Below are 15,902 nucleotides of genomic sequence, written 5' to 3'. Positions count from 1 at the left end.
AGGTGGTGAAGCACAACTTTTGAATGTTGGGTCTCACAGAGGCAATGACAAGCAACCAAGACCTTTGGAGATATGCTGTGCTTAAGAAGACCTGGCAAGCCAAGTGAAATTGTAGCCATGGCCAATGTCAGAGTCGCATAACTGGCCCATTTATCGTTGGGCAATATGCTATGTTTGAGAAGACCTGTTGGGCCAAGCGAAATCATAGTCATGGTTGATGCCAGTGCTGCCTGACTAGCACCTGTGTCACTGGCACGTAAAAAGTACCATCCAAGTGTGGCCGATGCCAGTGCTGCCTGAATGACACCTATGCCTATGGCATGTTAAAAACACTATCTGAGCAAGGTCGATGCCAGTGCTACTTGATTAGCTCCCATGCTGGTGGCACATAAAAAACACCATTCGAGCGTAGTTGATGCCAGTGTCACTTGGCTGGCACCCATGCTGGTGGCCTGTAAAAAGCACCATTCAAGCATGATCCATGCCAGTGCCATCTGACTGGCTCCCATGCCAGTGGCAGGTAAAAAGCACCTACTACACTCTTGGAGTGGTTGATGTTATGAAAGGTATCCAGCAGTAGAAAACTTGCCAGATTAGACTGAAGCCTGGTGCAGCCTCCTGGCATGCCAGTCCTCAGTCAAACCATCCAATCCATGCCAGCATGGAAAGCGGACATTAAATGATGATGATGTGAGATGCTGAAGATGAGACACAAAGTACCTCTTCAATTATCTAACTGACAATGTATGAGTTTAAATAAAGATAAACCTCTAAAACATAAATATTCAACTTACTGGAGTATCTTCATAAAAGATTTGATACTTTTGAGTTCTTTTTAATTCAGCACAGTAAACAAGTAAGGTCTAGGGAAAAAAAGGAAACATTGAAAGTACCATGATGATTGTCATTGCAATTTACCTTAATTCTTACTTTCTATCTTAGCACATGTTATAGACTGAATACCGTAGTATCATACAAAGTTATAAAAAATTTGAACACTGTATATGTTCTTTAATATGACTAACAGCTAAAGCAAAGAATCCTTCAACTATTGTACAACGATTGGAACTATCAAGTGAAAATTAGTCTCTTCTTGAAGGCTAATGTCCTCATTGAAAATCAATGAATCCAAAATAATTAAAAGTTTAAACAATTTTAATGTCAATATAAAAAGGAAACAAATAATCTGAAAGGAATTACGTGTTTCATACAGAACAAAAGAAATAGTGGATTACCTTGGGGGCTACTTTATTTTCACTCTCTCTAACCATGTAAGCTCCAGATTCCTCAAGTGCAGTCAACAACCTGTATTAGTATAATAAAATTAACAAAGAAAATAACTGCAGAACTTGCCTGTCAGACAATTAAAGTTTTCTTCACTATATCCCTAAGAATGTACCATATTAGATCAGTTCATCTCATTTAAGAAAAGTCAATATCTGGCTCACCAAATTTCTGTATTCTTTCTTTCTCTAGCTTTTATAGATACTTTAACAGACAGAAGCTTTCAGAATTTCTGGGCATGGCTGTGTGATAAGAAGTTTGCTTCCCAACCACATGGTTCCAGATTCAGTCCCACTGTGTAGCACCTTGGACAAGTGTTTTTCACTAAAGTCTTGGGCTAGCCAAAGCCTTGTGAATGAATTCAGTAGACAGAAACTGAAAGAAGTCTGTCTTATATATAGACCAACAGAATAACTGCCAAACTTAAAAAAAAAGTACTGGGGTTGATTTGCTTGACTAAAATTCTTCAAGGTGGTGCTCCAGCATGATGACAGTCTAATAACTGAAGCAAATAAACAATAAAAGAAATAGCTATTTGAAAAGGTATTTTGATTCTTATCAACAATATTGTGTTACTTTCCTTAAACATTGCCCTGAATACAATATGTAGTCCTTTCCAAGGACACTCGGCTCTCTAGTGTATTCTTGCAAAACACTAACCTCAAATTCTTCAGTTTTGTAGTAACTCCAGTATCTTACTCAGTCTTCTATTGGATGTACATCAGGCCAACAACTGCAACTCCTCAGACACAATAGTAATGAAGGAGCACCTATGCAATCACCCAGTATATTAGAATAAGCTAAATCTCCTTCATGTTTGCTTGATAAACGCTACACAACAATAAATACTAATAATGTATTGCTCTTAACTGTAATCAAAAACATTAGTAATTCAGATTTACATATACTATTATCATTTATTTATGAAATTCTTTTGAGGAACATAGAACTGATAGAGCTTGTAAAAGATTTAGAAATTTAAATTACAATTTAAAAGAATTTGGGTTCAGAAATACAGTGATTGTTCATATTAAATCCACTGCATGAAACTAAATCAAATACAAGTAAACATGGTCCTGTAGTGAAACCTCTCTCTTGGGCATTCAATTACAAATGATAACGAAGCGGCTAACATCTAGCCTTCGGCTGCCTTGGACCCTTGCATCTACCACCCTGATTGGTTCTTATTTGCGCGGCAATTGTCTACAGTTCTGTTTCGCGCCAGGGTGCATACCATCCAATCGTGGCCTTCTAATAAGGTCACGTGAAAGAGTGTTTTTCTACTGTTCCGGTGAGCCCCTGTTCATCTATAAATAAGCCTGTTTGAACCACGCCAGTGTGTCTTCGATTTCAGATCTCTCACAATTCTGGTTGCTGACCACACACAGAACACACCAACCAGTCAGTTTCCAGCGACGACGTCATCACTGCCAATGTACTGTCTACCACAATGTCGTCACCAGCAACACCACCACCAGAGTACACGCTAACAACAACAACCACGGTTTTCATCTCGACACCGTTTGAGTGGATTGTTTCCACCACAAAGTTTAACAGCCAGAACCAACCTGTGAGAATCTTCTGTACCAGGTAACTGGTCGCAGCATCGACGCTCAACTTCACACACAACATGTGGCACTACAGCTCTGCTCCTCGGCCACAACTTCTTGAGTATAGACATTCAACTGTGTAACTCTTATACGAACTAGTACTCTCACATATTGTACACACACTCTTGCTTATACAACTCCGTCATTCATATTGTTGTATACATACTCTTGTTTGGGTTTAAAAGTTCAAAGTGGACTAAACCTTTCATATCCCACCAAACAACACCTTACATAGGTGAAGACCTTCTTTAGCCTAGTGTGCCGGTGTTTCTCCTTTCTCTACTCATTGTCTTTGGCACTTGACATTTTTATAGAGAACCTATTTCTTGACACCAGTCACTATTCGGTCCAAAAAAGACTCATTTGTGAGATGTGACAGCAAAGAAGAGCACAATTCATTCTCTGTGTATGATTAGACTTGTAAAGTTTGTGAAGAACCCATTGACTCAATTTGTTGACTTTCCTGGTGGCATGCAGGTGTCAATGAATGGTTGAATGACAAAATCCAAGCTTCTCTGCTAGTTCCTCAACAGTTATGATGGGATTTTGTTCCACCAGGGTTTGCTCTACAGGTCTTCCAGGACGAGGCTCATCTTCTAGGCTGTAGTTTCCAGCTCAGAATTTCTGGTGCCACTGTTGACACTGGCTTACACTTATTGTCCAATCCCCATATACTGCATTAATATTCCTTGCACTTTCCATTGCATTGTTGCCTTTATTGAACTCATAAAGCAAAATATGATGAATATGTTCCTTGTTACTTCCATTATAGCTTTGAAAAAATAATTGTTAAATCAAACTGCAATCTTCAAAATTTGCACTAAGAATAAGTACAAAGTAAGCAAGCTGATGCAGTTAGTTTATCTTATCTCCCTTCGACTTTCCATTGCATTGTTGCCTTTATTGAACTCATAAAGCAAAATATACCGAATATGCTCCTTTGCCACTTCCATTATAACTTTGAAAAAATAACTGTTAAAATTGAATTGCACTCTTAAAAACTTGCACTAAGAATAAGCAGAAGGTAAAATTACTACCTGCTTTTATAGCAAGTTGATGCAGGTAGTTTATCCTGTCCCCACTCCGATTTTTAGTTCATACAATTGAAAAAACTGCATTATTTATGGGATGACCCAATACTTTATTTTGTATGGTTCCAGCATACTCTCATATACTTTGAATTTGATGTAAGTATGTTTACTTTAATAATTTTAGATATATAGTATATCTTAATAAACACAGCAAATTGGTTGATGAAATGGCTATCTTTTCTCATTATACTTATAGTAAATACATTATACTTACTTCATAGAAACTTCTTTGGGGCCATTGAAATCAGAAGCTTTCCAATAATCATCAACCATAGCCTGTCAGAAGCAAACAAAATAAATAACAGTAAATTTGGTGTATTTTTTATGTTACATGATTTGAAGAAAGGCTGAATAGGAAATAAATTATATACTGATGCTTTAAATTTATCTAACTTTTCATCTTCTCACCAAACAGCAAAATGAAATCATCTTTTAAATTCTATACCAGATATGAAAAAGTTAACAAAATCTAACTATTGCCATTTATAATTCTTGATCAGTGGGAAGTGCTTATGATAGTTGTTACCCTGAAATAAAGTTAATGCCTCGTGGAGAGGGGGTAACATTATTTTACTTCTATTTTTCCATACTAGGCAAATCTGATTATTTTTAGACATTTAATACTTTGCAGCAGTATTAGTGTTATATTGATATGATGGCTCTTGCCACCTACACACTTGCTGTCACAACAATTACAATAACAACAGTAACAACTGAAATAAATAATATTTGTCTTTATTTTTCGTTATCAGTACCATTATTCTTCTTCTCTATATTGCATTTAAAAATAGAGAGAGGGGGGGTTCTTTCTTTTATTAATAACATTAATAAATGTTGGGTAAAAATGGAGATGAAACCTGCTCATGTACTACTAAAACAGTGACTGTTCCCTATTTCTATTGCAACATATTTTCCAATCCAACATTTTCATTGATTAAAAACACAACACAACGCACACTTCAAAAAAGCATTATATATATATATATATATATATATATATATATACACACACACACACACACATATACAGGCATACTTCACCCTACATTGTTAATTGGTTCCAGGAGTCACAACTTAAGTCGAATTAACTTGTCTTTAGGCTAGGCTAGGCTAGGCTGAATCTAGATGGCTGTGGATCATCAACATCAACAGCTGACTCTGGCTGTTCTTGTTGTTCGATGTGCTTAAAAAACCAGTTGAGAGTTTCTTGAACTGTCTTCTTTTCCTCAAGGATTACATTATAAGGAGCAAAAGTTTCATGACAAGCCCCCGTAATCTTGGAAAAGCGTTGAACATTTGAATCCATATCCTCGAACATATTCTTTTTCGATATATGCAAAAAATTCTCTTTTTTTTTTTCTTTTGGTAAAGTGACGTGGCTCAAGTTCAACTTCCTCTTCTTTATTTTGCTACTCGTGAAGCTCTATCAAATCCCCATGTGTCAGGGGCTGTTTGCCTTTTTAAGATAAATCTGTGAAATTCTTCTCCTCCAAATTCATTTCCAGTTCTTTGCTTATAGTCAATTTATCGATGTATCTATCTGTCTCTTTATCTATTTTAATATCTACTTTTATAACTACTTATATATTAATAAACTTCTTATATATCCTTATCCTTAAGCGTAAAGACACATGGTTTAGTGGTTATGGTATTTGGCTCCTAATAATAAGGTTGTGAGTTTGATTCATGGTGGTGTGCTGTCCTTGAGGAAGACACTATATTACATAATGCTCTAGTCCACTCAGCTGGCAAAAATGAGTAGTACCTGTATTTCAGAGTGCCAACATATTCACATTCTGTGTCATGCTGAATCTTTCTGAGAACTATGCCTGAAGACTGCTCAGCAATTTGCTCCTTAATTTCACAAGCAGATTGTTCCATTGATTGGATCAACTGGAACCCTTGTTGTCATATCCAATGGAAGTGCCATATGTCCTTAAACTTTTATATCTATAAACTTAATATATTCATAAACTTGCGTGTCCATAAACTTATATATCTATAAACTTTTGAAACTATTATATCCAGAAACCTATTACAGAAAATTAAACCTCCTTATACTTCCTATTACTAGCTTTTATTGTATTTTATCTTATTTTGTTTTACTTTATTTTCTTTCATCTTCCTCCTTTACCTTTCCTACAAATGGCATTAAGTTGTTATCTTACAATATAAATGACTGATACAGAAAGATAGAGTGTAACTAGAAACTTTATTAGCACAATAATCATTTTGGTTTCATTCTGAACAGCTCCCTAGTGGGTGTAAGATGATGTAATGACATCAGATGCAACATCAGGTGATGTAACATGCTTCAAAAGTTACCAGATTTACATTTTCTTTTTGCTCCAATTTATATGTTGGCAGTGAGTCACTAGTAGTTCAGACACATTTTGGTTAAGTGATGATGTAGTCAGGAAGAAAATTAAAAAATAAAAACATAAAGAATCTAATGTAAATAAGGATAGGGTGTGTGTGTGTTTATAGTTGTGGTCAAGAAGTGACCACAACTAATAAAAAATTGAAATAAAAGTAAAATACAAAGAATCTAATGTAAATGGAGGGTGAATGTGTGGAGGGGGTATTTATGGCATTGGATTGAACAGCTTTAGTGTGTGGAGGACTTTGATGGCTGACTGTGGCAGCCAAGCACAACAATGTGGTCAAGAATTTGGTAGGGGTGTTATTCCAATCTTTAGACTTGGTGGCTGACTATACCAAACACACACACAGACACACACTCACAGATATATGTACACACATGTGCACATGTATATATATATTCGCCATGGTTGATTGCTAGCCACTAAACCTTTTTTATTTTCTCTCTCTGCTTATTTCTGCCTTCTTTTCTGTTGAAAAGCGTAGGCTCGAAACGTAAAAGAATTTCTCGCTTCCTGAGCATTAAACTAATTTGTTGTTTACATACCCATCTTCATCTTTTGCTTTGTTTTTGTGTAAATTCCAACTATACATACACACATGCACTCATCACCCCCATGCATATAGGGGGTTCCTATAAGGTTGTTATCCACCCCTGATTGGAACTCTCCCGTATGACATGTACGCATGCTCAGTGACTTGCTTTAACTTCCGCAGACTAACGACTCACATACTGTACTGACAGGTTAATATGTCTCCGAAGAAATCATGCAAATACTGCTGTATATGCAGCCACTATAGAGGGAAGAATGTAGATGGCAAAGTTATTTCACTACATAGATATCCTGCAAACGTAGCTATTCGTCGTATTTGGCTTCAGAGATCGAGACTTGTGAGGAAAGACTTTGTTTACACTGCAAATAGCCAAATGTGTTCCCAGCATTTCGTCAATTTTAATGGACCATCGAAAGATCACCCCTTGCCATCCGTTTTTCCAAACAAAGTATTTAAAATATCAGTAGGTGCAGGATCATATACGCAGTTAGTAGATGAGTGAAATGTCTCTTTGATTTATCTCCTCATTAACAAATTAGAACATGTTAAAATTCAAGAGGGAAACAAATTCGAGTGGTGTACGTTGGGCTAAACACGAATGTTTAATCTAATAATTGTGTTGATGTACAGGTATTTTTAATAAAGAATTTTGCATTTAAATAATAAATATATTGAAATTGTTGTTAATGTTCTGAATGAATGTGGGAATTTCGAGTAAGCCTAGCTATGATATGTTTCTTTCTATATATATATATATATATATATATTTATTAATAAGGGTACAAATTGATATTAACCAATTAGAACCAGTGGTCTAGCATATTAAAAAATCCGAAGATTAAAATTATATTACATACAAAAATAAGAGGAATGACCAGCAAAAGTGGACTCCTATATACTAGAAATAGATGCCGATTCGGCATCTATTTCTAGCATATAGGAGTCCACTTTTGCTGGTCATTCCTCTTATTTATATATATATATATATATATATATATATATGTGTGTGTGTGTGTGTGTGTGTGTGTGTGTGTGTGTGTGTGTGTTTGATTAAATAATAAATTTACAGCATTGAATCTAATATTCCTCTAATTATTAGACTTTATAGTGTGACTGTCCCTACCTCTTCTACACCTCATCATGCTCATGGCCAAATCAGTGAATGGTTTCTGAAAGCTATGCTGAAAGCAGATTGGGATCAGGCAATACTTCATTCCTGTCTGAAGTATCGTCCGATACTTCAGACTTATCGTCCGATACTTCAGACTTATCGTCCGATGAATTTACTTTGTTGACATTCTTCATCGACAGAATTTTTATACCTTTCAACCTTTCAGTCAAGTCCGCCTTTCTTCCAGTAACATACTGTCCATATAATCTTAAATATTTCTTTAACTCAAGCACAGTAAGTACTTCGATAACTGAATCATCGAGCTGCTTTATATCCATGATAAGACGTAAAACAATAACAATAGCGTGGATAGTCTGTGGAAGTTTAATTGTCTACATGGAGTGCCGCCTAGCCAAGGGCGATAACCTACTTATAGGAAAGCCTTATATATATATATATATATATATATATATACACACACACACACACATACATACTGGCACACAATCATCATCATGTCAATATGCAGCTGTGCCTATACAGGTACATACATGTACGCACTCATGTACATACATATGTCTGTGTGTTCAATCCAATGCCATACACACCCCTTCCACCACCACCCCATTTACATTTGATTCTTTGTGTTTTTATTTTTTTATTTTCTTCATCACTTAACCAAAATGTGTCTGAACTACTAGTGACTCACTGCCAACATATAGCTTGGAGTGAAAAGAAAATGTAAATCTGGTAACTTTTGAAGTATGTTACATCACCTGATAAGGCTTACTGTACTGAGTGTTGCATCTGATATCATTACATCATCCCACATCCACTAGGGAGTAGTGCAGAATGAAGCTGAAATGATTGCTGTGCTAATAAAGCTTCGAATTATATTCTGTCTTCCGTATCAATAATTAAAAATATACCTTATGTGTACCTCGGAATTCTAGATGTAGATCCAGTGACAAATGCACAGTAATACCATAAATGGTGAATGTGACCAGCAGATACACTACCTGAGACTTACCGTGAGACTTACCGTGAGACAAGATTTGTATACTGCATTTAATACCTCCTTTCTAAACCTTAATTTTTTTAATTTTAAATTTAACTTTTATATATATATATATATATATATATATATATATATATAAATATGGGTGCAGGCATAGCTGTGTGTAAGAAGTTTGCTTCCCAACCACATAGTTCCAGTTTCAGTCCTACAGTGCTACATCATGGACAAGTGTCTTCCACTAAAGCCTCAGGCAAACCAGAGCCTTGTGAGTGGTTTTGATAGGTGGAAACTGAAAGAAGCTTGCTTCAGATATATATATATATATATATATATATATATATATATATATGGTTACCCAACCTGAGGGAAGAGCAGGAGACAGAGAGAGAGCAAGAGTGCAAAAGAGAGCAGAAGAGAGATGGTGGCAAAATGCTGAATATATTCACAAAGGACGGGGATCAGAATATAAAAGGGATGGTTGAGTAATCAGAATATGAATGAGATGGTTGAGCAAAAGAAGAGAGAGAGAGATGGTGGCAAGTGCCAGGGCAGGTCCTTGAGGTACAGAGGTCATAATATAAGGGGCAGGGCATTGCCAAAGATGCATGAGTAGAAAGTGGGGAAGGGGAATGTAGTGAGTGGTGAAAACTTTGGTATATAGGAGGGGAACTATTGGATAGCAATGATATAGCGAACAGGGCTGTCAGGACAGGATTGAGGAGTGAGAGATGAGCATAGTGCATGAAGGAGATGTGAGGAAGACAAGAGATGTAGTTTGGTTTGTTGGGGTAAGTTTTGTTACACAGTGCTTCTAGAACTCAGTTTCTTCTCAAGAACTTCATATTGCTAGACATCTTAATCCATTGTCATTTCCTGTGAGGCCCAACATCCTGAGAACAGCCTTCACCACTTTATCCCATGTCTTCCTGGGTCTCCCTCGTCCGTGGGTATCCTCCACTTTCAGTGACAAACACTTCTTTATACATCTGTCTTTACTCATACACATCACATGTCCAAACCAATCTAGTTTTCTTTCTTCCATGCTGCATTTGATTCCTCTTATGCCCAACTTTTCTCTCCATATGTTTTTACTTTATCATACATGCATATTGATGTTGCATATTCAGCGGAGCATGCAGCCTTCAATTCTTTTCAGTCTACACATGTTTCCAGCATTCAGAGCCCATGTCTCACTACCATGTGATATAGTTGTTTGCACACAAGCATCATACAATCCACCTCTCATTCTGAGAGAGTGTCCTTTTGTTGCCAACAGGAATAATAGCTCTCTGAACTTCCTCCATCTTATTCTTATTCTAGAAACAATACTTTCAGAGCATCCTCCACCCTTGATAATTTGGTCACCTAGGAAACATAAACTATCTACAACCTCAAGAGAACCACCTGGGCATTTGAGAGAATCTAAGTCCCATGCTCTCTTAGTGTTTATAGTTCCTGCACACACATGGTGACTTTACCTGTTAATGTACCTGTGATTCCACAGCATCTCTTATGAGTCAATAGCTTACACTGGGTGCAGCAAATGGAATTACTTCCAACTCCTTTCCAACATACTGAGCAAGGCAATTTACCTGACAGAAAGAGAATCTTTCTTGCTAACAACAAATTTGGTCTTTGCTAGGTTAACTTTAAGGCCCTTTGATTCCAAGTTTTGCTTCCACACCTGGAATTTCTTCCCCAATTCTGCTACAGATCCTGCAATAAGAGCAAGGTCATCAGCATCCAGTTTTGAATTCCTCTGTTATGGCCTGGAAGACTATAACGAATAAGAGTATGCTGAGAACCCCTACTTGTATGCTAAATTCATCACTGTATCCGTGGCTGACTCTTGCCTTACTGACAGCACCACTGCACATGGCTTGTACAGCTCAAACAAGCCACTCCTCTACTCCCAACTTCCTTAGGGACCACCATATAACAGAGCGGGGAACTGTCAAAAGCTTTCTTTAGGTTGACGAAAGCTAAATACAACGGTCTACTTTTGTCCAAATACTTTTCCTGCAGCTGTCTCACCAGGAACATAGCATCTTTGGTACTCTTTCCAAGCACAAAACCAAACTGCATCTAGTTTAATTCTATTCCAAATCAATTGAGCTATAACCCTCTCAGTAACTTTCATGACTTGGTCTGATATTTTGATCATCTTGGCAGTGATACCAAGTGGTCCAGAGGCTTTCCCAGTCTTCATATCATTAATTGCCTGCTATCAACTCTGATGGCTGGTCCCTCAATTGGTTCGATATTTGAAAGACTCTCTCCTTCTCCCATTCATTTTCCACATTTAGTAACCTTTCATAGTGGCACTTCCATGCATCTTTCTTCTCTGAGTCACTAAGTGCAAGCATACCATTAACCATTCACACATTTCTATTCTCTCTGATACACTGCTTTGCAATCCTGAACACCTCACACTTCAAAAATCACTCTTTGGAAAACATCTAGAATTTCAATCAAAGCAATTTGACCACATCCATGCAACTATTCTTTAATGAATACAAAAGAATAAAAAACAAAACCTGTAAAGGCATTTATAATTTTCCCTGAAGGAAGTCAAAAGCAAACATCTACTTTTTCAATTAAGAACTCTGACCACTACAAAAATCTGACCACACTAATACAAAAACCACACCTCTTTACTTCCTCTACAGTAATAAATACAAAAGAATAAAGAAACAAGACCTGGAAATGTGAATATAATTTTTACTGAAGAAAGTCAAAACAACATTTGGTTTTACAATTAAAACCTTGACCAATTCAAATACAAAAATTCTTTTTCCTTCCCCATCCTAAAAGGTCACTAAGTACTAAACAAACAAGTCTGACCATACCAATACAAAGCCATGCCTGTTTACCTCCCCATCCATTAAATTTTTTTTTTTTTCCCTGGCAAAGCCCACAAAATTTTTTATATATAAAAAGGCCAAGAAATCTAAATTTAAACCATTTTTTGATAAATCCAGTAATGGAAGGTCTGAAAGTATAAATAAAATATATACAATCAACCAACATTCTGAATATCTTATTATTCTAAGCAGACAATATCTGTACATCACTTCCAAAATTCTCTCTTTATATATATATATATATATATATATATATATATATATATATATAGAGAGAGAGAGAGAGAGAGAGAGAGAGAGAGAGAGAGAGAGAGAGAGAGAGAGAGGGAGAGAGAGGGAGAGAGAGAGAGTGGGAGAGAGAGAGGGTGAGAGAGAGAGAGAGAGAGAGAGCGAGAGAGAGAGAGATGTATATATATATATAATTAATTTAAATAATTTGGGAAAACAAATTTCCAAATCAATCAAGTACAACCCTTCAGCATTATATGCATCTACATATCGTACCTTGGGAGTCTTATTTATCATATATTTATATATTTATCTATAAATATACAAGTATCTGATAAAAGTCGATATTAATTCAATTTTGGGGGATTGATCGATATGCAGGTATTCTATTTGAGATAATTCAAAAGATAACCTAATGAGTATATCTGAAAGTAAACTCATGGTATCAGTTTGCACATCCTGAAATAATACTTAAAGGATATAACCAAAATTACCAGCAGGGTATATATTATACTTCATTAATTATCTCCTACTTTAGTTAATACTTAAATTTATTAAATATGAAGGAACTACACGTATTGGAAGATTACAATATATATACATATACACAACTGTATACATATATATACACATATATAAATACATATATGCAATCATCAGATTTACAATTATTCCAACACAACTTCAGATTCTTTTTCAAAATATTATATATCTAAATTTGCATCCCTTTAAATAATAAGCAATATAATTAAGGGATCTTTCTGAATTGACGGGCACCACTTTTCATTAATGTTTTATGTAGTGTTTTTGGTACCGAAACACTTTCAAACTTCGTATACTTGGATATTTTGTGTTATAGAACAGATAAAAATTTTTGTATTCAAAGTTATTTCATGTAAAAAATTGTCGTATTTCGGTAATTTCAACCAATCACTGATGTCTATTGAGGTGAAAACAATTACTGCTGTGAATTGTGAACACCACACGTTGTGCGGTGTAATGGGATCTTTTCTCTTGAATAAAATTAGTGCCATTGTTTGTCAACAACAACTATCAGTGGTACTGTTATTTATAACATCGTTCGTGCATTTGTACTGGTTTTAGTTTTAGGGTTTTAAGGTTAGGGTTCGGGTGTTAGGGTTAGGGTTATGATTATTTTTGCCATAACCTAACTCATAACCCTAACTTTAACCCTAAAACCTTAAAACCCTAACCCTAACTCTAAAACTTGAACCCTAACCCTAAAACCCTAAACCCTTACTAGGGAACAATATAATTACCAGGGAATAACGATCTTGACACCGGCAAAAATTATTGTTTACAAAAACAGCAGTAACTGTATTCACCTGAATAGACGTCAGTGATTGGTTGAAATTACAGAAATACGACAACTTTAACATGAAATAACTTGCAATATTGAAATTTTTGTTACGAAGGCTAAGAGAAAAAGATGTTTTATATGACACATTCTACCAGTATCCCAAGTTTGAAAGTGTTTCGTTAAGAAAACAAGTGGTGCCCGTCAATTCACAAAGATTCCAATTAAGCATTAAAGATTAAAAATTAAGAATTAAAAATTAAAAATAAAACTAGTACTTAGTAATATTAAGAATTAAAATTTATAAATTATACATTAAAAATATGAATTAGCATATATATCAATCATGTAAAATCAAGTATATGTCAAATACAGAATGTGAGATATAAAATTATACATCAGAATAAAAATGTCTGTGTTTAAATTCAAATACATTTTTTTTTTTTTTTTTTGCTGGTACTAAAATGGTGATTAGAGGAAGAAGATAGCAGGGAAATATAGATATTTATAGGTAATTAGTACCAAGTGGGGTAATTACACTATACATAGTTTAATTTTAAATTTTAAATTATCCTCTATTCTTAAATTCAAATTTACCTATATTGGGATATATATATAATTTGTTAGAAAAAGAAAGTACACCCTTAATTGAGAGCCCACTCCTATAATATTGGGAATAAAATGTGTTTATTATGCATAATAGAATTTATGAAATTACTACAGTCTAGGGATGAATTATTAAATACACATAATGAATGTGGAGTTACATGTAGGCACCAGAGTAATTTTACATTTAGTAAAATGAAGTCACTGAACCCCCAACCTCTGAATCAAATAACCACATAATTTTATTTCTAAAGCAGTTGAATAGACTAAAGTAGGAGATAATTAATGAAGTATAATATATACTTTGCTGGTAATTTTGGTTACATCTTTTAAGTATTACTTCGTGATATGCAAACTGATACCATGGGTTTACTTTCAGATATACTCATTAGGTTATTTTTTGTATAAACTCAAATAGAATACCCGCATATCAATTAATCCCCCCAAATTGAATTATATATACTCTTTTACTCTTTTACTTGTTTCAGTCATTTGACTGTGGCCATGCTGGAGCACCGCCTTTTTAGTAGAGCTAATCAACCCCAGGACTTATTTTTTGTAAGCCTAGTACTTATTCTATCAGTCTCTTTTGCCGAACCGCTAAGTGATGGGGACATAAGCACGCCAGCATCGGTTGTCAAGCAATGCTAAGGGAACAAACACATACACATATATATACATATACATATATATATGACAGGCTTCTTTCAGTTTCCATGTACCAAATCCACTCACAAGGCTTTGGTTGGCCCGAGGCTATAGTAGAAGACACTTGCCCAAGATGCCACGCAGTAGGACTGAACCCGGAACCATGTGGTTGGTAAGCAAGCTACTTACCACACAGCCACTCCTGCACCTATATATACATATATATATATATATATATATATCATTATTAATAAATTATAGGGTGGCAAAGAAAATTTTAGAAATTTATTTACCACCAGTGGTCTAGCGAGAGTAAAAACAGTCAATAGACTATGTATTATTCATTAGAAATGCAGAGACGCCTATAATAGGACATCTACTCGCTAGAAATAGCAGCAAAAATACTACATACCACAAAAGATAGGGATAATTTCGAAATTATCCCTATCTTTTGTGGTATGTAGTATTTTTGCTGCTATTTCTAGCGAGTAGATGTCCTATTATAGGCGTCTCTGCATTTCTAATGAATATATATATATATATATATATATATATATATATATATATATATATATATATATATTAATTCTCTAAATGAAGTATTAACAGTAACTTAAGTGTGGCTGACCCCTAGGGGTGGATGTTACTGTTGCTTTTAGCCCCAGGAGGACATCTCCTCCAGCTGGCTTATCGACACACGACTGTGTCCTGTTTGCCAAGGGAAGTTATCCCTCTCACCATGATCTGTAGCACGAACGGATCCGGATTTCAGGGTTATTTCCCTTTGTCGGCATTCGACAGCCACTGACCTTGGTGAGAGAGACAAAAACCTGGCAATCTTATATCTACTTTTCCAGTGAAATTCTTCACTGATATCGAAAAGGTGAAAACAAGCAATGTTAATTCTCTAAATGAAGTATTAACAGTAACTACACGATAAAGTGTAGTATATTGCCACTTAAGTGTGGCTGACCCCTAGGGGTGGATGTTACTGTTGCTTTTAGCCCGAGGAGGAATATATATATATATATTCTTTTACTTGTTTTAGTCATTTCACTGTGGCCATGCTGGAGCACTTTTATATGATATATATATATTATATACATATATAATATATATATAATATATATATATAATATTATATATTTTATATATATATATAATATTATAAATTTATATATATAATA

General features: G+C 35.2%; 1 protein-coding gene across 1 annotated transcript in view; it reads right to left on the bottom strand.

Moving 5' to 3' along the window:
* The window catches only part of LOC106882591 (uncharacterized), a 342,852-nt gene that overhangs the window by 7,108 nt on the left and 319,842 nt on the right, over positions 1-15,902 (bottom strand). The window contains exons 13-15 of the mRNA XM_089347102.1: positions 4,200-4,261; positions 1,236-1,305; positions 795-863 (exon numbers count right to left, since the gene is read on the bottom strand). Of these exons, the coding sequence (XP_089203228.1) occupies positions 795-863; positions 1,236-1,305; positions 4,200-4,261 (201 nt within the window). The remainder of the gene's footprint in view (positions 1-794; positions 864-1,235; positions 1,306-4,199; positions 4,262-15,902) is intronic.

The sequence above is a fragment of the Octopus bimaculoides genome, chromosome 2 (genome assembly GCF_046866305.1).
Source record: "Octopus bimaculoides isolate indiv1 chromosome 2, ASM4686630v1, whole genome shotgun sequence".
NCBI classification, from domain to species: Eukaryota; Metazoa; Mollusca; class Cephalopoda; order Octopoda; family Octopodidae; genus Octopus; species Octopus bimaculoides.
This window is presented reverse-complemented; position numbering and strand designations above follow the sequence as displayed.